We start from the raw sequence: 21,189 nt of genomic DNA on the forward strand, positions 1-21,189 counted from the left end.
AAGGGGCCCTTTCAAGATAAAGATTTAGGTCTTCTTTGTGCTTTTTCAGAAATTTCTCCTGGGGCAGGTTTTTTGTTTTATTTTGTTTTAAGATTGTATTTATTTATTTGTCAGAGGAAGAAGCAGGCTAGCAGGAAGCCTGATACAGGACTTGAACTCAGGACCCTGGCATCATAACCTGAACCAAAGGCAGATAGATACTTAACAGACTGAGCCACCCAGGTGTCCCTCTCCTGGAGCAGTTTTAACTATTAACCAATTCCACTGTCTTCTTTTTTGGTAGCTTCTGGGAGCTCCAGTTTTGCCTGTTACTTCTTTACCTATCATTTTCATTCTGTACCTTTTCAGCTCTTCCTCTGTATTTTTTGCTCTCTTAGCTTTTGTCATTCCCAACCTCTATATGCTTTACTATACTTGTAGTCATCTCTATTGATTTTGTCTCCCTATCTATGATGATTTTAATTTTTCACTCAAATTGTTTCCCAAGCTTGGTCATTTCTCTCTTCATATATTCCTGTTGCTTTTTCATTTTTATTCTGAGTTTTAAATTTTCCGAACTGTGGTATCTTTCCTATCCACAACTGTTCCAAAATTTATTTTAGAGTTCATGTTGGAGGGTTGTTATGGTTTACTCTCTTCTGTTCTCTTTATTTTGGAGTATTTCCTTGGCTTGAAAAGTTATGATTCTCACTCTGTTTACTTCCTGTATTTGTATACACAGTGAATTCCTTGTTCTATTTATGTTGACATGCTTGCAATAACACGCAACTCTTTGGGGGCAGAGGTAAAATGGATTGATCGAATGGCTTTCTCTGTTTCTTGGTCCAAGAGAATCTTTTCCAACTGGTTAATGTTGTAAAGTGTCTTTAATAAGTAATGTCTAGGAACTAGGGGTGGGGAAGTTGTCCATTTTCTTCTGAATCTTTGACTTGCTACCGATAGGCTGTTATCTTCAGCTTTCCGCTTTCTTTTTCTTCTTCATCCGCCAAGCCTGCTAGGGACACTGCTTCCTTTCAAGACTTCATCTCTCTCAGAAGAGATGCCACTGGTCCCACTCATTTTCTAAGTCTCTTCCTTTGATGTCCACCTATCCACTGCCTTGACCGACCAGGTCTCAGACCCGGTTTGCAGCACTTTTCCACCCCGGGTGCAAACCATAAGTAGTCTGGTTTAACTGAGGTTCCAATTTAGGCAAGGGCCTGCAGCAAAGGTAAAATTGGGGGGACTCTGCAGGAAGCAGATCACACAGGACTTTATCTGTAAGCTTTTGGGATAACTTGAGCATGGAATAAAGGGGCCCAAAGTAAAACAGGAGGGAAGGAGAGAAAGGGACTGCTTTAGGAGTTAACAAAGGAATAACCAAACTCAGCTTGGTGACTGATCTGAGGCTGACATGGGAAAGGGGGAGGACATCTGCATTTGGGGTTTGGGTTCCTCAGTCAATGGATGGATGAACAGTGGTGTCAATTCACTGAAACAGGAACACAAGAGGAGGAGGTTTGGGGAAGGGCAAAGGAAGGTAAGTGGAGTATGAAGTTCTCCTCTGAGTGAGAATTCTGGTAGACTCCAAGGAGAGTTCTGGATGGAAGCAAGGATCAGTGCTCCTGGCCTATAAGTAGTGGAAACCCAAGAAGAGACAAAATCATCCAATAAAAGAGGACAAAATGGGAGAGAAAGAGGGATGAGGATAAAAACTGGGGGCCCAGCAGTCATTAAGGACTACACAGAGCGTTTGTACCTGTAAGTAAGAAACGGCAGATCAGGAAAACAGTAGAAAAGTTGCAGAGAATGACTATCAAAAAGAAGTCAAGGACAGAAATAATTACCATAATGGATTAAAATACATAAAATATATCAAATGTATCCTATTGGCACTAAAAACAAAAAACTACTGGCTGTTAGATGATGCTTGGGAATCAACCCATTATTTTGAAAACTGGTGAACAGAGGAAAAGCCTCTCCTAGCTCTTTTGGGTAAGTCGATAGGAAATGTCTGTCACATAGAAGAATCCCGGGTAAATGAAGAGGAATAACAAGACTGTATCCCTAGTGAACTAATGGAGCTAGGCATGAACATCCCTCAAATGAGAGAAAACCAGACACATGTGCCTCCTGATGGAAGAACACACCACCATCTTAGGAAGCTGTCTGACATAAACAGGGAAATAATCACATGTGCATCAGATCAAGCCTCCAGGTCAGTGGTTATCAACTAGGGGCCATTTTGTCTTCCTATCCCCACCAGGAGGTAACGTGGCAATGCCTAGAGACATTCTGGATTGTCACAACTTGGGGAGGGCGTGTTACCGGCATGTGGTGGGTCAAGGCCAGTGACCCCGCTGCCCCCACAACCAAAACTTACCCAGCTCCATGTCAATAGCACGGAGGTTGAAGAGCCAATCACCAATTTATAGGAATTTATAGGAAATACAGAAGATAGAGAATATGTTAAATGACAAAACAGAAACAGAATCAAAGAAATCCAGAATTAGGGAAATTCTTCCTGAAGGAAGGGACGGAGGGAGAGAGGTGCTACCCTGTACCACTTGGGAGAGGGCTCCTGCAAGTGGTCTGGTGTTCTGGGGAGTAAGGCAGCCAGTGGGCAGGGTGGATGGGAGGGGGACAGAAAGCTTGGTCATTAGGCCTGTCAAGCTTTTTGGGTAAGAGGCAGTGAGTTACAAAAGGTGGGCGTGGGGAGGAAGGAGAGATCTCGAAGGATGAAGGGGCAGATGCTGGAAGGTGACAAGGGATGGAAGGTGCAGGGGTGAGCAAGGAAAGACAAGAAAGGAAGCTACTACGAAGCCCTTCAGACTCTGAAATGAGGAGGGAGGCAGCAGCTGAGATCAGTTTGGCGTGGGGAGGAGGAGGATGGACTGCAGGGTCACAGTACGGAGGGGGCGGGTGGCTGTGGGTTACAGTTTGAGGAGGAGTAGCCAGAGTGAGAGTTGGGGAAGAGGCTGCTGGGGTCGGGATATGGGGGGACAGCTTTGTCTCCACCGTTCACCCAATTTAGGTCCCTGTATTCACTTTACTTCTGCATTTGAAAGGAGGCAAAGTCACAATTTTTACTGGATATATCCCAGACTCACTGCTTTATCTTGCCCCCCGAGATAAAGGGCAGGAGAAGACAGAGGCTTTCCTGCCCCGGGCACAAGGGTACAGAATCAGGAACAGCCCATTTACATTCAGGGAGATGCGCTAAGGTGGGTTTCAGGTAGTCCCAGGCAGCACCACGAGGAGTCAGACGGGCAGGCAGAGTCACTTAGGACAGGGAAGAGGATCCCTGCTGTCCAGGAGGAGCACGTACGTCTCAAAGTGGGATCTGTGAGCCTAGGCAGGCAGGGTTAACGGGCTGCCTGGGCCTGAGGAATTCACTCTGGAGGCCCCGGGGTCTGGGACAGGATTCTCTGCTCAAGCTTGGCGTACTGTGGGAGAAGGTCCTCGTAGACCTGGAGGGGCAGAAAGAGCAGTTTAGAATGGGGAGGGAGAGGTGCCTCTCATCTCTTTGCAACTTGCAATTTTAAAATTTAGCATGCCATGTACTTGCAATTTAAGCGTTTGTGCTTGGCAAAAGAAAGGAGGCATCAATTCACAAAAGAGGAAACGCTAGTAGTTCCCAAACCTACAGCTTAAGTTTTTTAAAAAATGCAAATCAGGACCAAAAAGTTTGTTATCAAATCTACAAAATGTTTAAAAATTCTGGTGAAGATATCTGGAAATGCCATCTTGTTGCACAACTGGTGAAGTTGGTGGTGCAACTCTTCTGGAAATCAACTTGACTATACATTGGTATTAAAGGGCTTGAAAATGCCCAGTCTTTGGCCCAGTTATTCTACTTCTACAAAGCTCTCCTAAGGAAACCATCCTAAATGTAGGGTGCCATACCACTAACTGTCCAATCTCCTAAGACCACCATAGGCCACACACACTCTGTCCCTCAGGGTACAACCAGTACGACACACTGGAGAAGCAAACTCGAGTCAAAGACGACGTAGTGGTCCTAACAGCAGTTAGGACCAGTGTCCAGGAAAGGGTCTCCCTGCCCCCTATGCTACAGCTCAGATGCAAGGGAGTGAAATCCACATGGTACAGGTGCAAGAGGCACCCTGGCTTTGAAACCTCATGCCCCATGGGAATATCTCTTACAACAACTCCGCCGGCAAGACACATGCCCATGAGACATCACTGGGCTCAGGGAGGCCCTAAGTATGACTTCCCATCAGGCATATATGGTTTTCCCCCCTCTAGATGCAGGGCCCCACTTAAAGGACATTTTTACATCGGCGATGTTGCATAGTAATACTGTTGACATTCCAAAGGAAACAGAGCTAGTAGTTGAACCAAAGTTCAAATTCTCATGCAGAATAGGAAAAAGTTTTCTCAACCTTTTACCCACATAATTTCAATACAGTAATTTAAAAACTAGAAGGCATGCCTGGGTGGCTCAGTCGGTTAAGCATCTGCCTTCGGCTCGGGTTGGGGTCCCAGGATCCTGGGATCAGACCCTGCGTCGGGCTCCCCTGCTCTGCAGGGAGCCTCTTTCTTCCTCTCCCTCTGCTGCTCCCCCTGCTCGTGTTCTCTCTCTCTCTCAAGTAAATGGGCAAAATCTTTTGTAAAAACAAAAACAGAAAACAAAGAAACTAGAAGCAACTGCTCTAAGACATATAAAATCACAAGTAAATTACGGCCAAACAGAATATTTTGCAGTCATTAAAAATAATGTATATGTTCATTTTTAAGAATATAAATACTCATGTTATACTGTAGTGTTTTTTTTTTTAAAGTGGGCTACAAAATTATATATGCAGTGTGTTGGATAATCAACCCAAACCAAAAAACAATAAGGGAAAAGGGTTTTTTAAAAGATCTTATTTTTGAATAATCTCTACACCCAATGTGGGGCTCACACACAGCACCCTGAGATCAAGAGTGCCGTGCTCCACTGACTAAGCCAGCCAGGTGCCCCTCACAGCTCCATATTCTTAACCTTCCTTCCCCCCTCCTTTTTTTTTTTTTAAAGCTGCTTTCATCCGTGACTCAATAAGCCTTGCCTGAGAAATGTGGGCACTTCCGGTCAGCACATGGGGTCTTATAGACAAGCAACACTTAACCAAGGGACCCAGATTTCCTTTCGACTCACAAATGCCACTACTCGCTCATGCCAATCCCACTCCTTCATTTGGCTTAATTGGCTCCAAAGTCAAGTGCTTTAGTCACTGATTATGTACCCAGGGCCCACTCTGGGCGCATCTGGGGCAGCTTGGTGAAGGTGACAGAGAACAGAGAACTCATCGAGAGCTTGGACCTCCTCTGTTAGGAGGAAACTGCAATGTTCAGCTGAGCAGGCAGAAAACACTGGTATGGTTTTGAGTTTCCCATTGAGCACACTGATTGCTGTACGTGCCACAGAAAGAACACAGAGCACGGTCCCCCATTCCCAAGGAGTTTACAGACCAGTCCTCCAATAGGTCATTCCACCAACAGACACAGCCTGCTGCTGCTTATAACCTGGCATTCCAAAGGATTCTGATGCTGCCCTTGGGTTGAAGGGTATGGAGTTCCAGGAGCCCTTAGTGACTCTGGTCATGGGCAAGCCAGGGAAGGTGGTGGTACACACACACAGAGTGTTTGCTACCTGTAAGGAGACACATGCAGTTGTCTGCCGCCCTAAAGCTTTCTCCAACTATCTTCTCCCTCGTGGGTCTCCTTCTAGAGGACAAAAGAGCCAGAACCTACCCCAGCCTTTTCTTACAACCAAGTGTGACCATAGGTCCAAGCGGCAGCCTGGTCCTATTGGGAGTTGAGAGCAGACCAGGATTCTCTCCCTGATGAGCAAGAAGTGTGTGAGGAGGGGCTGCCCAATGCCAGGCTCTCAGTCCTGCCTATGGATACAGTGTGGGGAGGGGAGTGGGATGTCTGGAGCAGCTGCAGACATCCTGGGGTCACCTGGAGCACATTGAGAGCTGGGCTACCCAACACAGGAGCTGTAAGTCATATACAGTTGGAAGCACTTGAACTGGGATGAGTGCTACAAGACTAAATGCCCATCAGATTTCAAAAGCTTCTTACAAAAAAGAGGAATGTAAAATAGCACATTAGCGATTTTTCTTATTGACTGCCTGTTGAAATGGCAGTATTTCAGACATACTGGATTAGATAAAAAATATATTTGAAGTTAGTCATTTATTTATTTTTCCTTTTTTTATTTTTAAATGAGACTTCTAGAAAATTGTAAGTGACATAGGTGGTTATCATGTTGCCATTGTCCGTTACTGATCTGTAGAACCACAGGGACTGTAACCCAGAGCCCGACATTGTGGAACCACAGAACCAGCCCCCTGACTACAGTCAGACTTCTTGTTACATAATAAAGCCATTCGAGCCAAGGAGTTTTTTTGTTTGTTTGTTTTGTGTTTTTTTTTTTTTTTTTAAGAGATCAGAAGTAGGCAGAGAGGCAGGCAGAGACAGAGGGGGAATCAGGCTCCCTGCTGAGCAGAGCCCTATGTGGGGCTCGATCGCAGGACCCCAAGATCATGACCTGAGACGAAGGCAGAGGTTTAACCCACTGAGCCACCCAGGTGCCTCCCAAGGAGCCTTATTAAGCCTCACAGTTAGCGGGTTGAAAGTAGGCAGGACCAGATGTTATCCCCACTTCACAGACGAATAGGCTCAGAGATGAGAAATGCTGCTCAAGGTCAGATGAAGGTCACATGCTGTAGGACAGGCAAGGTAAGAATGAAAACGCAACGGTCCTTTATATCAGTTGAGATCTTCCTATAGCCTTGAGCTGCCTCTTAAAGGTAAGGACACACAACTTAAGGACAAAGTAATAGAAGCTAGGGCACACCTACATGTGTGGGTTTTGTGGTCACCCGGAAACGGGGAGCTTCTGGCCCAAGATAGGTTGGGAGACAATTCTCCATCATGTGTCTACATATCCAGTGACAGCTTTTGTTGCAGACTATCTTTTCAATGTTTATACAGCAAATAGCACTGGCAGATAGAGATAGAGTCATCCTCAGGGCAGAGGGAAAATTTACTTGCTGACCAGGCTAGTACAGAAAATGTTTCCATCGAGGGCAAAGGTTGGGCAGATCTGCCTTGCAGGTCCTTTATAATTTGGGAGTTTCCTAAGCTTGGGGTCACTCGGTTGTGACACAGACACAGTGCGTGCACAGTATCTTCCTGGGCCCACTCCATACTGTCCCATGGCACTTAAGGGCCAAGGCAATCTGGGACAAGCATGAAGCCCCTACTGCCTGCTGCATCAGTAATAACGCCCTCTGTCTGCACAGCCCCAGAATGTTTTGCAAGAACATTCTGCAAACAGGAAGAGAGGCATACTGGATGCATTGGCCTACCACCCAAAGTGCTCCTTAAGAACAAAGGCCTTATTCGTCCAGCCCTCAGCTGACAGCCCCCTTTGGGGATGGCTTTGGCTAGAGAGCGCTGCCTTACCCCATCCTGGGGTGGACTGCATACGGAGACCAGGTGACATGAGGTGTAATGGCCCAGCCCCCTCACCCTAGCTAGGTTAGAGTCCAAAGAGTCAGCCCAGCTTCAGAACTTGCCTTAGGGCTGGTTGAGGTCTCCACAGGGATTGCCCCATGGCTCACCTCCTCACTGTGCCCCGACCTGCCTCCTCATTTCCCCCTCCACGGATGTAGATCCCAAGAGCACCTCCAATAAATGTCCTGCACCCCAATTAGCATCTCAGGGTCTGCTTTCCAGAGAACCCAAGCTGTAACAAGGGGGGATTTCCTGGCCTGGGGAACTGCACACCTGTGTTGGATCCAGACTTCAGATCTGAGGGCTAGAAATGCAGCACGTCTTACGCTTAAGTGACAGAGTCCTTCTGTGGCTTCTGTAACCCTCGAAGTATAAGGGCTCGTTCTGAGGCATATGGAACACTGAAGACATACCCAGCAATCGATCTGACCCCTGGGGCTATAAAATCAGCAGTATCTGTGAATCTCAGCTGACAACCTGGCTCCTTTTGCTCTGTTTCCCTGACAGTTAAAACCCAAAAAGGATGATTTCCCCATTAGCTGAACACATCAACTTCAACATTAAGTGACAGAGCCAAACTTACCTTTTGGAAAGAAGAACCAAACCTACTGTTGACCTTGAACATCATGGGTTTGAACTGTGTGGGTCTACTTACAGGTGGATTTTTTTTCAATAGAGTAAATGGTAAATGCATTTTGCTTATTATTTTCTTGGCAGTTTCTTTTCTCTAGTTTATTTGGTTATAGTACTATATAGCACATATAATATAGAAAATTTGTGTTAATTGACTAGGTATGTTATAAGTAAGGCTTCTGGTCAACAGTAGGCTATTAGTAGTTTTGAGGGAGTCAAAAGTTATATGTACATTTTTGTGTCTGCAAGGGGACTGGCATCCATCACTCCTGTGTTGTTCAAGAGTTAACTGTGGCTGGTTTTCACAATGCAAAGGCTATGACCAGACTCTGAAGGTCTCTCACCTGAGAAGCTCCTGGGGTTGGGGTAGCAGCTAATCTGGGATTTGGGGCTAACTTCACCACCTCTGAAAAGGGCACGTCTGTTCCAGCTGCAAGGCCTAGAAGGGAAAGCTCATTTCATATCAGTGCATGTTGCAAATGAAGACATTAACTAAAAATAGCATCTTATCTCTGGGGTGATAAAATATTCTAAAATGGGATTATGGTGATGGTTGCACAACTCAGTAAATTTACTAAGAAATCACTGAGCTGTACACTTAAAATTGGGTGATTTTTTTGTCATATAAATTGTGCCTCAGTAAAACTGTTAGAGAAGAAAAGAGAGAGAAGAGAGAGAAATTTGATGTGCAGACCTCTCCCCAGCGGGGCCTACGTTGTCTTGCTCACTGGGACAGCAGCTGTCCCAGCAGGGCAGCTAACACCAACCCCCCTTCCCACTCCCCGCCACCTCCCTGACCCCACACCTGACAGGAGGAGTTGCCTGCCTCTCCTCCCTCACCTGGCTCCCATGGCTCAGGGCACTGAAGCCACCCCAGGCTTCTTAGGATTCCTTCTACCTCAGAGCCTTTTCACTGTGTGGAGAGTCTCCGTTTCCTCTCTTCATGGACCTATGCTCTTCTCAGACAACCTGTGGTTTACAATGTCACCTGTTCCGAGGTTCCCTAACCCTCCACCCCTAAGTACCATCTGCTGTCCCCAGAGACTTCATACAATTTCTGGCCCCAGATTTAAGGTCCTGCCCTTGCTGAGCCCAAAGCTCTGTGAAGCCAGGCACTGGGCCTCACATAGCACCTGCATACCTGAGACACTCAATAAATACTCCCAAGCAAATGAGCACAGGGCTGGGAAGGAGGGAAGTCTACCATCAGTGGGCAGAAAAGTGAGGAATTTCTAGACAGTTTTTAAGGAGTGCTATCAGATTGGCAGGGAAACACAAGACCACCGTGAGTGAGGCAGGGCCTGGGTAAGACATGAGGCCCAGTTTCCAAGAAAATGCTGGGATATCTCGGCTTAGAGCTGCCTGGGAACAGGGTGGGGCGGGGGGCAGCAGAGATACCGCTCAAAAGACACTGGTCCCTTGTCTATTCATTCAGAGACCGCCTATGTGTGAGGTTCAGCCTGGACGCAGCTGGGAGAACAGACGTGAAGTGGCTGAGACACCTCAGGGTGAAGGCCGGTGTGCTTGGACTTTGCATGGGCTGCAGTTTTGAAGGGCAGAGTGGGGTATTGCCCCAGGTAACCTCTGGCAACACAATAGGCATAGAAAGGGAAAAATAAAAAAGAAATGCAGTGCCACATAGCAGTGGAGGCCCTAAAGGGCAGCGCTTTTCTTGCTTTAGCAGGAGGAGGAGTGAGAAGTAGGCCCTAAGCTGCTTCTCATGGGCAACACTAAGGGCCAGAAGATTATGGAAACAGTATTTTCAAGGTGCTGAGAGAAAGTATTTTGAAGTTAGGGTCCTTTGCCCAAAAAAGGTAGCATTTTTTAAAAAAATATTATTTATTTATTCATTTGAGAGAAAGAGGGAGGAAGAGCACAAGTGGGGGGAAGAGCAGAGGGAGAGAGAGAAGGAGACTCCTCGCTAAGCAGGGAGCCTGACTCAGGGCTCAATCCCAGGACCCGAGCCAAAGTCAGATGTTTAACCAACTGAGCCACCCAGGTGCCCCAGCAGGTAGCATTCTTGTAGAGGGTAAAACAAAGTCCATGCAGGGTATGTAACGCCTCCAAAATTATCACCTATTAAATTTCCTCTTAAACTTATCTAGGTTGTAGAGTCCAACAAAACTACCATGGAAAAGAAAAAGGAGAAAGAAAATGCACAGATTTAGAAAGAGAGAGAGATTCATAAGGAAATACAAATAAAAGCCAATATGATGTAAAGTTTAATTAAAAACACAATCTGGAAATAAATTACCCAGTGATCTTGACACAGGAGGTGGCATGAGGTGGGGTGAGGTAGACAGGGTAAGGAGGGAGGGGTGTCAAAGAGTAAGAGGTTAATTATTAAGAGAAGGAGCTGGTCCCTGATTAATTCTCAATGTTGATAGAAACATGTAAGTTTAAATTGGTGTGTTAAAAAGCGAAGAGTAAATGCATGAATAGAACTGCCAGAGGGAAGAGAGCCCTTGAGATAAATGGGCAGCTGGAGGAGCAGTCGGAGCCAGCAGAGCACAGGGCAGATTGACTAAATGGGCCCCTTGTGGGCAGGGGCAGCTCCCAGGAGAACCTGCCTGGAAGGGGGAGATGGGAGTTTCAGCAAGGGCTCCATCAGAGTGATGGGCCCTCGTGGAGCTGTCCAGGGTACTGGACTGTTTGGCTCTGAAGCCTTCAGCTTTGTCTCCACTTCCTGCATTCGCTGAAATGATGGCCCTGGACTTCATCCACTTCTCCCGCCCACCAGGTCTCCAGACCCACCCCCATGTGCCCTCCAGCATATCCCACGTCCTTTCTCAATGTCCCTGTGCTGAGCCTGAGTGTGACCAAGCCTCATTCAGTTAGGAACCTACTTTTCTTTCCCCACTTTAAATACAGAATAAAAGAACAGAAGATTTGAAGTTGGTTCTTGCCTGCTAGGAGGGAGAAAAATGAAACTGAAGCTCAAGACTCCAATGTCCCTAAAGACTGGGAACATTCCAATCTCCCCTTTTCTATCCCCCTTAGCCCAACCAGTGCCCCAACTCTTCCAGAAGGCTCTACTCTCCATCCCTCGACCTACCATGGAAAGCTCGGTATGCGGAGCCCACACAGGCTGAGTTGGCAGTGTCTGTGACATATACTGGGGCGCCAAACACATCTGCAAGCACCTGAAAAGGAGGGAGGTTCTTACTGGGGTAAGCCGTTCCTCGGAGGGAACACAGACATTTGGCACACATTTTCTATGCTCTCTTTCCTCATGTGTCTTCTGATGCCTTCCATTTCACCTCTACTGCCTTACAGTAAGTATACTCGGCCATGCCACCCTAATAATAATAGAGTCAGGGTGGCCTGGGGGCCTTAGCATCTCCCCTGGCCCTACCGCCCCCCTCACTGTCTCCTGGGAGCACTTTCTCAACAATCCACTTATAGAAGAATTCCCAACTTGGGGTCTTCTTTTAGAGAATTTTTATCTAAGACACGTATATTATAAGTCAATAGTTGACACAGCCTCAGGCTACATCCGAAACTGCTCAGTGTCCCAGTAAGACACTGACAGCCCCATGATGTGATAGTCTGGTGTTCAGACACCTGCAGCAGTGGGAACAGAGGCAGTCCAATAAGGACAGCATCTGGCTCTTAGAAGTAACAGACATGGAAGAGGCCCTACTGCTTGGGCTGCTATCATCACATACCTGTAAGATGTCTCTGTTGTGAGATGCCCCTCCAGTGGCCAGAATCTTTGTCTTGGGCACTGCAAGGAAGAAGAAAACATTGATGGCTGTAACAATCTCCCCAAGACAAAAAAGACTTTTGCAGAGTTCTTCAGCCACAGAGGACTTGTACTGAGCCAATGCCTCTTGCTTATCACACAGGGCTCAAGTCTTCTTGAGAAGAAGACCTCAGCCAGAATGACTGAGTTATGTTAATCCAAAATTACTGACCAACAGAAACCATGTAAGATAATACATGTTCACTGTTATTTTAAGCTGCTAGGTCTTGAAGAAATTTGTTACATAGCAATAGATAATAAATAGTAGGAACAAAACAAAGACTTAATATCATCCACTACTCTGTCACATAGTACTAGTTATACTAGCCATGCCTATAAGGCAAGAAAAATAAATAAATGTATCAGGATTTAAAGAAAATAAATAAAACTACCATTATTTTACAGATAACAAACTAGTTACTTAGAAAAATAAAAAATAAGCAAACTAATTAAAGTTTAATAAGGTTGCCAGATACAAAAACCAACTTATAACAAACAATGGCATTTCTAGCAAAAATCAATTACCAAATGTGATAGTTGCCATTCACAATGGCAACCAGAAATACAATGTAGCCAGGAAATACCTTAGCAAAGAATTCAGAAGTATCTATGTGGGAAAAAAATGGAAACTTATTAAAGTACAAAAGGAATACCTAAGTAAATTAAAAGATGTCCCATGGTCTTGGATGGATTTGAACTAACATTATAAAAGTGTCAACTTTTTCAAATGAATTTATAAATTCAAGGCAACCTAAACATATATTCCAACTGGATTTTTTAATAAAAGAACTGAATCAATTTAGTATATTTATGGAAAAATAAAGACCCATAAATGGCTAAAACAACAATGAAAAAAGAAAAGTGAGGGATGAGTTGCTATATTAGATATTAAGACATGTTTGGGGCTGAACTATGTCTCCTCAAAATTTGTATGTTGGAGTTCTAACTCCTAGTACCTCAGAATGTGACCGTATTTGGAGATAAAGACAGATACATGTTTTAAAAGGTAGTTAATTGAAATGAGGCCATTAGGGTGAGCTCTAATCCAATATGGCTGCTGCCCTTATAAGAAGAGTCTATTAGGACACACAGTGGGAAAACCATGTGAAGACACAGGCATCTACAGGTCAGGGAGAGAGACCGTGGGAAAAACCAACCCTGCTGATACCTTGATCTCAGACTTTTAGCCTCCAGGACTGTGAGAAAATAAATATCTGTTGTTTGATCCATCCAGTCTGTGGTACTGTGTCATGCAGACCTGGCCAACTAGTACATACTACAAAGCCGTAATGATGGTTTGTCCCAAGAACAGATGAATAAACCAATGGAATGGCAAAGGGGATGCGGAGAGAGACCCACATATATATATATAAACTTGCTAAATGAATAAGAGGGCACTACAAGTAGTGAAGGAAAAGGGAATGGGGTCATCATGTGGAAAAAAATTAAACCGGATCCTGATTTACACCATTCACAAAGGTGAACTCCAGAAGTTCTAAATGTGGAAGTTACACGAACAGTACAAAATGTAAAAAAAATTTCTGTGGCACTGGAAGAGGGGAAAAACCTCTTCAACAGCATCTCAACAGCATAAAATTTAAAAAGAAATATTGGCAGATTTAATTTAATCAAAATTCTGTTCAGTTGCCAACACTATAAATAAGGATAACAGACAAATGACAGAAGATGCTTGTGACACAGAAAGCTGACAAGGATCTAGTACTATTCGAAGTATATGACAAACTCCTGCAAATGGTTAAGAAAAAGATGGGAAATCCAATGTGGGGAAAATGGTAAAAGATACAAACAGCCAATTCATGGAGGAAAAAAACCCAAAGTTATAAAGAGCTGTTCAAAATCATTATTAATGAAAAAAAAAAAAAGCAAATGCAAGTAACACTGAGATACTAGTTTATATCCCTCAGATTAGCAAAGGATTCAAAGGTGCTTAATGCTAAGTGTTGGTGGGGACCCGGAAGCCCTCATGCACTGACAGTATACCAGTGATTTCAGAACCTCAAGACTCTCAACCTCTGTCCCTACCCACTTCCACTGATCAGCAGCAGCATCTGACCCCCAGATAAAAAAAAAAAAAACTGCCCTCTGGGGTGCCTTTGTGGCTCAGTGGGTTAAGCCTCTGCCTTTGGCTCAGGTCATGATCTCAGAGTCCTGGGATCAAGCCCTACATCGGGCTCTCTGCTCAGTGGGCAGCCTGCTTCCTCCTCTCTCTCTCTTCCTGCCTCTCTGCCTACTTGTGATCTCTGTCTGTCAAATAAATAAATAAAATCTTTAAAAAAAAAAAAAAAGAACTGCCCTCCAGCCAAAATGAGCTGCTGCCTAGGGAGGGGGCCTGGAGGTCTTGAGGGGAATCAGAACTTGAAGTAATACTGAGCTAAGGGGGCAGACATGGAAAGGGACAGGCAATCACCTATCAGAGAAATAAGATGCATTCATCTTCCAATCAGAATGAAATGCTGCTGGGGCCCCTGGGTGGCTCAGTGGGTTAAGCCTCTGCCTTCAGCTCAGGTCATGATCTCAGGGTCCTGGGATTGAGCCCCACATCGGGCTCTCTGCTCAGCGGGGAGCCTGCTTCCCGCCCCCCTCTCTCTCTGCCTGCCTCTCTGCCTACTTGTGATCTCTCTCTGTCAAATAAATAAATAAAATTAAAAAAAAAAACAGAATGAAATGCTGCTGATTTTAGCATGTGGAGAGCCTTTGTAGGGAGGACTCCAGCTTTAAAGCTTATCCGATGCTCACAAGTTTCAACTTAAATCTGCCTGTTGTCACGCCATCTACTTCTGCAGCTTGGAGAGGGCAGGTTGGGTGGGACACGGAGGAGGGGCCTCGTACGAGAACAGCAACCTAGGCTTGCTGTCTACACTGAGACCCAGTTACTCATTCGGTACTACCAACCCACAGCCAAAGTGATTGAGAAAAACCAACGGTGTGAAAGAGAAGGATCACGTGAACAGACTACCTCAGAAGGAAAAGAACCCAGGCAACAAAAGGCAAATTTGAAAAAATTCCAATATTTTATCATCTCGTGTACTTGAACAGGTATAGAATCCATTAAAAAGAATAAACCACTACGAAGAAGAACTGGGACACAAGACAGAGTTCTAAAAATTAAAAAATGATATATAGGGGCGCCTGGGTGGCTAAGTCGGTTAAGCATCTGCCTTTGGCTCTGGTCATGATCCCAGGGTCCTGGGATCGAGTCCCACATCGGACTCCTTGCTCAGCAGATAGTCTGCTTCTCCCTCTGCCTCTGGCCCCTCTCCTGCTTGTGTTCGCTCTCTCTCTCTCAAATAGATAAGTAAAATCTTTAAAAAATAAAAATAAAAAATGATACACGATGACAAACACGTTTAGGTGGAAAAACTAAATAGTAGAATAAACACGGCCATATCTAATACAATAAACTGAAAGATGCAGTCCAGGAAATTCCCTATGATTTAAAATGACAAGGAAAGTGACAGAATGAAGTCAGAAGACACAGAACTCATTTATCCTTTAGAGCTGTTCAGTCTACAAATACTTAGGGGGTGCCCAGTTACCACCTGGCAGTGGTTTATTAAGTGGGAATAGATGGTTCCACAAGACGGATGAGATTCTCCTTCTCAAAGAGCCTATTTCCTAGTTGAGGAAGGACAGTCCATAAAGAAATGAATTTAAAAACAGAGTATGATAGTGACAAGTTCATTTTTTAACAGTTTTATTTACTTATTTATGTCATCTCTAAAGCCAACATGGTTGAACTCACGACCTCAAGATGACTAGTCGCATGGTCTTCCGACTGACCCTGGGGCCCCCAATAATGACAAGTCTATGATGAAATAAAGCAACATGCATTTAGGGCCAGAGAGCCCACACCTGGCCTGTATTAGACAAGTTTCTCAAGCTGGGCACAGCTGACACTTGGGCTGGATAATCATTGGCTGCGCAGGGGAAGGGGGAAGGGAAGGCTGTCGCGCACACTGCAGAATGTGCAGCGGCGTCCAGGCTGGTGGGATGCCGGAGGGCTCCCCGTTTGTGACACCAGAATGTCTCCAGATATTGTCAAATATCCTCTGGGGGGCAAAACCACCTTAGTCGGAAACCACCGGTCTAATATAAATCTTAGTAAAAAGAACGGGGGAAATGAAGGAAAGAAATCATTGGAGAAATTATGTAATAAATTTTCCCACGCTAGAAAAAGTCATATATATTCAGGCAAAAGGGGCCAGCAGGTGCTCAGCACAATGAAGGCATAAGGCCTGATATCTAGACTTTAGTTGAGAAATTTCAAAATCCTAAGAAAGAAGATTCTAGAAGATTCTGTAGAGGAAACAAAATCATTCAGATGGGCTTCTCACTGGCAACACTCTAAGTCAGAAGACTACAGAATGTTATTTTCAAAGTTGCAAAATAATATGATGTTTGAATTCAGAATTCCACATATTATAAAAAGTAGCATTTAAGTGTGAAGGCAAAATTAACCTATTTTCATACAGAGACCATACCCCATATCTCTACCTCTACACGAAAGAATTAATCAAGGATGTCCTGAAGCAAAGATGAAAGATACAAAAACACTTAGATGCGTGATATAATAAATAGTGGTAATCAAGGAAAGCCACCAAGTGTACAATTTAAATAGTTATTGATGCATAATGCACACTGAACAGTAGCATTCTGGAACTGGAAAATGGGAGGTAAAGAAAAGAGAGAAGAGGGGGTGCCTGGGTGGCTCAGGAGGTTAAGCCTCTGCCTTCAGCTCAGGTCATGATCCCAGGGTCCTGGGACTGAGCCCTGCGTCTGGGCTCCTTCCTCAGTGGGGAGTCACTTCTCCCTCTCCATCTAACCCTCCCCCTTCTTGTGCTCCCTCTCTCTCTCTCTCACATAAATAAATAAAATCTTTAAATAAGAAAGAAAAAAGAGAAAAGAGGGAACATAATATAATGTCTTTTAGTGGGGGGTATAATTACTAAAGAGAATATAAATTCCAAACAGTGATCCAAAGCAGTTAAGTGTTGGTATCTAGGTTGAAATTTTAAGTCATTACTAGAAAAAAAACAAGAGGGCACCTGTGTGGCTCAGTTGGTGAAACGTCTGCCTTCGGCTCAGGTCATGACCCCGGGGTCCTGGGATGGAGTCCCAACACGGGCTCCTTGCTCATCGAGGAGCCTGCTTCTCCCTTTGCTCCTCCTACCTGCTCGTGCTGTCTCTCTCTCTCAAATAAATAAATAAATAAATAAAATCTAATTTAAAAAAAGAAGAAGCAGGAGCTGTAGGCCCAGGTGCCAACAACAGGACTGTCTGCGGGGCCAGGGGAAGGGAGTAACTGAGGGGACTGGGCTAGGGAACGGCTGCACCTGTGCCACACTGGCCCCGGAGTGAGCAGGACCAGCCCAAAGGTATCTGATTAGCAAAGTAAACATTATGCTAGCCAAACATGACAAGTTCTAGAAAAAAAATCCGTACACTCAGGTGGTCAGTTTACTGATCCCTGTCACACAGGAGGGATGAAGTAAAGAAAAATCAGCCAAGGGCATGCACCGTTCACGGCACAGTTCATGACACTGAGCTGGGAAGCGCAAACGTCCGTCAGAGAACAGTGGATCAGTCGATCCCGGTACAAGCCCGTGATGGATCGCCACACCACCGGGGGAGCCGACAATGAGCGAGGTATTCACACGGAGGAATTCATAAACATAATGTCGAGTTATAGAAGCAAGTCCCCTAAGAACACGGGTCAGTCCACACAGCAGCTGGGAGAATGATGCCTCACGTTCGTGTAGCCCTGCTTGGTTCCAGGCATGTTCATTTATGTAATCTTACTGGAAAGGAACCCAGCAGAGCCGGCAGGGCAGGTTTGACACTGCCTTTAAGCTTGCTAAGAGGATAAAGAACTTTATGTGGGTTTGCACAAAAATGCTTTAAAGGCTGGGAATGGTGGCATAATCCCTTCCCCTCTCCAGTGCCCAGGAGGACTTCTCTACTCTCACCCCCTCTTCCTGCACACTGCTCGGGGCCAGCTCCCGACGAAGTGCCACCTTCTGCTGGCCGGAGAACCCTTCATGCCAGACGTGGGCGCCAACCTCAGCCCCATCCCTGCCCTGCTCACCAGTCTCACTTTTCAGGAGATTCTGAAATCTTTGGAGATCTTTGGAGAATGTATTTCTTTCTTTCTTTTTTTCTTTCTTTCTTTTTTAAGATTTTATTTATTTATTTGAGAGACGCAGAGAGAGGGTGTGGGAGAGAGAGCACGTGGAGGGAGATGGGGAGAGAGAGAGGGAGAAGCAGACTCCCTGCTAAGCAGGGAGCCCAACATGGGGCTTGACCCCAGGACCCTGAGGATCATGACCTGAGCCAGCGGCAGATGCTTAACCGACTGAGCCACCTAGGTGCCCCAGGGAATTTCTTTTCAGACTTTGAGTGATGGAATGGAGAGAAATGGAAATGTTTATCATGCTCATTTTATTTACTTTCAAATTTGTGGTGAACTTATATACCCCAAAAAACATGCAGAACGCCTCATAAGCTGACCGCTTGACAAATTCTCACAAACTCCAGGCTCGCGTGTAACTTAGAGAACACCAACAGCACCACAGAGGCCCTCTACCTCTGAAAGGCAGCAGGCTCGCCACCCTGGCTTCCAGTGACAGCAAATCGTTTCGTCCGGTTTTGAACTTGACAGACATGGGATCCCACCCTGCGTACTGTTGTGCCTGGCTTCTTTCGCACTGAGTGACATGTGCGAGCTTCATCCATTTCGTTGCCCAGGGTGGAGGCTGGTTTATTTTCATTTCTGTGTCACGTCACATTGCATGAATAGCCCACAATGCACCTGTCCTGCCTACCACCCATGGGCGCCGGGCTGCAGCATGGGGCCGGTGGGCACCAGCCACGATGATTGCTCTCCTGTACGTCTCTAGAGCCCACGGGTACACATCTCCGTTAGGCCTTCACAGAGAGACGCGACTGCCGGGGTGGGTGTGCATGTGCGGCTTCCCGGAAAGGCTTACCTAGTGCTGACTTCCAGAGTACGCTTGCACTTGGTTGGCTCAAAGGCAGAAAACATACTACACCGAGCTCAGGTTGTCCACAAAAGTATCATGAGGACTCCACCCTTAGGGCAGAAGCCTGTGCCCCAGACCATTCCAGGGCCAGCAGTAAGGAGAACTCGCTGCCCCCCTGAGGCTGCCCGTTCCATAGCTCAAGTTCTTAGAAATCCCTTTCTTCCCGTGGGTGCCTGCCCCAATCCATCCTGCCCTGCCTTTCCATTCCAGATCTCTCGGTGGGGACAGTGGTTCTGTATCCCCACTCTTCTCTGTCCAAATTGAAGTGCTTAGGCTGTGCCCCAGAGGCAGGTGGCCCCAGCATAGACCTCTCCCACTGGCATTGCCCATGTCCTCAGGGTCCAGGGCTTGGGATATCATGTTGTCTCAGGTCTGGGCTACAGAAAGGTCTCTAAGTGCTACAGCTACTTGCTAAGAGGTCAGGCTACTGGGGACAGAGCAGAGAAGCAGGAACAAGTGCCCCCTCGTCCCCTGCCTGCCTGCATATCCCTGCCCACTGACTCACCTTCTCCCTAGCCACCTGGGGCTTGATTCCCTCTCCCCCCGCCCCTGGAGTGAAGCCTCGACAGACAGTGCCGAGCGAGGTCTGGCCTGAAGGCCAGGAAGGATCACAAGCACCTCAGGGTGTGAGGGTCCCCGCCCCAGAACACAGCCCGCCAGCCACTCACTTACTGACTCGGTAACCCAAGCCCTCAGCATGGATCCTCTTGGCCATGAACTGCCCTTCGATCAGTGCCCGGATCTCCACAGCCCCAGGGAATGCTGAGACCTGTCCCCAAGAGAAAGTAGGCACCGTGAAAACCTTTGCTGTCCCTTCACTGCGTGTGCACGCGTCTGTGCGTGCGTGTGCATATGTGGCCCGGATTTGGAACTCAGGACTCGGGTCTCCTGGGCAGCTCACACACAGCTGGAGCTCTTGACCCACTAAGCACCTGCCATATGTATGCACACAAGCATGTCCCCCACACATACGTGACCCCCAGCCTCAGGTGTGCTCACTTCAGGGAGCTGGAGCATTGGGGAGCTTGGTCTCAGGCCACCGAGGGTTCAGCTCTGCCACCTCGAATAAGTTATGTAAATCTCGTTGGGATTCTCATTTTCTTTCTTAACAAAACCAAGGCCATAACGGTACCTGAGATTCACGGTGGTTCTAAAGATCAAATGACACAACAGGGCCAGATCTTGGTGTTTGGTCCCAAGTGAGAACCCGGAGCTTATGCTGAGAACCCACAGAACACTGTGGAGTGTCGCACAGGCTACTGCTGCTAGGTGGCAACCCCGGCTTCACCCAGGCCTTAGCCCCTGAGACCAGTGACAAACCCTACCTTCTCCCTGACAGACCTTGATGGGTTTATGCAAAAGGGAACAGGCACGTCTTCTCTGTTGGAACAACAGAAACCAAAGAGACCCTTCCTCAGAAGACTGAGGTGAGCCCCTCCCCGCTAGAGTTTGTATAAGGCTTTCCACTTACAACCCAACATAGAGTGACTTCATCAGCCACAAAGCTGATGCCAACTCTAACTGTAACAGTTACTAGACAGAGGGAATTACTCAGGCCCACGCAGGAAAGGCAGCACAGTGGAGGGGAAAGGAAACAGCGCTTCAGGGTCAGGGAGGGTAGGGTCTGGAGGCCCCCTCCCTCCACCTCCTAGGTCCTGCTGACTTGGGCACATGATTCGGCATCTCTGGACCTCAAGATGCTCTGAGCAGTCAATGGAGGATGCGGGAAGCCACCGGCACGGTGTGCTTGGAGGGAAACAGCGCTCAGTAAATGTTCATGCATCCTGTCCCCGAGGCTTTCGATCAGGAAGGAATTCCTGATCTGGAGAAAGTGTGAGTCTTTGGGGGTGCAGGGTTGAGCCTGCAGAGGGAACAGGCTCTACGGCTCTCAGTGGCGGTCAGCGTGGACATGTGTTAGCTCAGGGGAAAGCCCGCAGGCTTTTTTGTTTGTTTGTTTGTTTGTACTCCTCTTTGTGAGAGACAACAGCGTCTTAGATCCTGTGGGTTCCCCAGGACGGAAATGCACTTTGGCCCATCCAAATGTTTGCTCAAGCAATAGCGGAGTACAGGAAGTCCCTCAAGTAGCAGAACCTGGGAGGCAATTGTTGAATTCAACACTCAGAACTGGAGCCGATGTCCCTCCCATACCACACATACCTGGCGGTTTTCTGCGCTAAACCGGTGGCGCCCAGTAATTTCAGGGGTGATCTCCATTACATCAAAATAAAAACCTGAAACCAG

The 21,189-nt window shown here is 46.5% G+C and overlaps 1 protein-coding gene across 4 annotated transcripts in view; it reads right to left on the bottom strand.

The window, feature by feature from the left end:
- Positions 1 to 756: 756 nt before the first annotated feature.
- XYLB (xylulokinase) overlaps positions 757 to 21,189 on the bottom strand; it is a 49,436-nt gene continuing 29,003 nt past the window's right edge. For 3 of the 4 annotated variants that reach the window (XM_032352272.1, XM_032352200.1, XM_032352132.1), the window contains 7 exons: positions 21,106 to 21,179; positions 19,621 to 19,717; positions 11,811 to 11,869; positions 11,198 to 11,285; positions 8,487 to 8,581; positions 3,355 to 3,449; positions 757 to 3,322 (listed from right to left, as the gene is read on the bottom strand). In XM_032352272.1, the coding sequence (XP_032208163.1) occupies positions 3,372 to 3,449; positions 8,487 to 8,581; positions 11,198 to 11,285; positions 11,811 to 11,869; positions 19,621 to 19,717; positions 21,106 to 21,179 (491 nt within the window). In that variant the 3' untranslated portion in view covers positions 757 to 3,322; positions 3,355 to 3,371. Of the gene's footprint in view, positions 3,323 to 3,354; positions 3,450 to 8,486; positions 8,582 to 11,197; positions 11,286 to 11,810; positions 11,870 to 19,616; positions 19,718 to 21,105; positions 21,180 to 21,189 lie in introns of all 4 variants that reach the window. The other variant, XR_004287741.1, reaches the window with a different exon arrangement.

Source organism: Mustela erminea, chromosome 1 (genome assembly GCF_009829155.1).
Source record: "Mustela erminea isolate mMusErm1 chromosome 1, mMusErm1.Pri, whole genome shotgun sequence".
Classification (NCBI taxonomy): domain Eukaryota; kingdom Metazoa; phylum Chordata; class Mammalia; order Carnivora; family Mustelidae; genus Mustela; species Mustela erminea.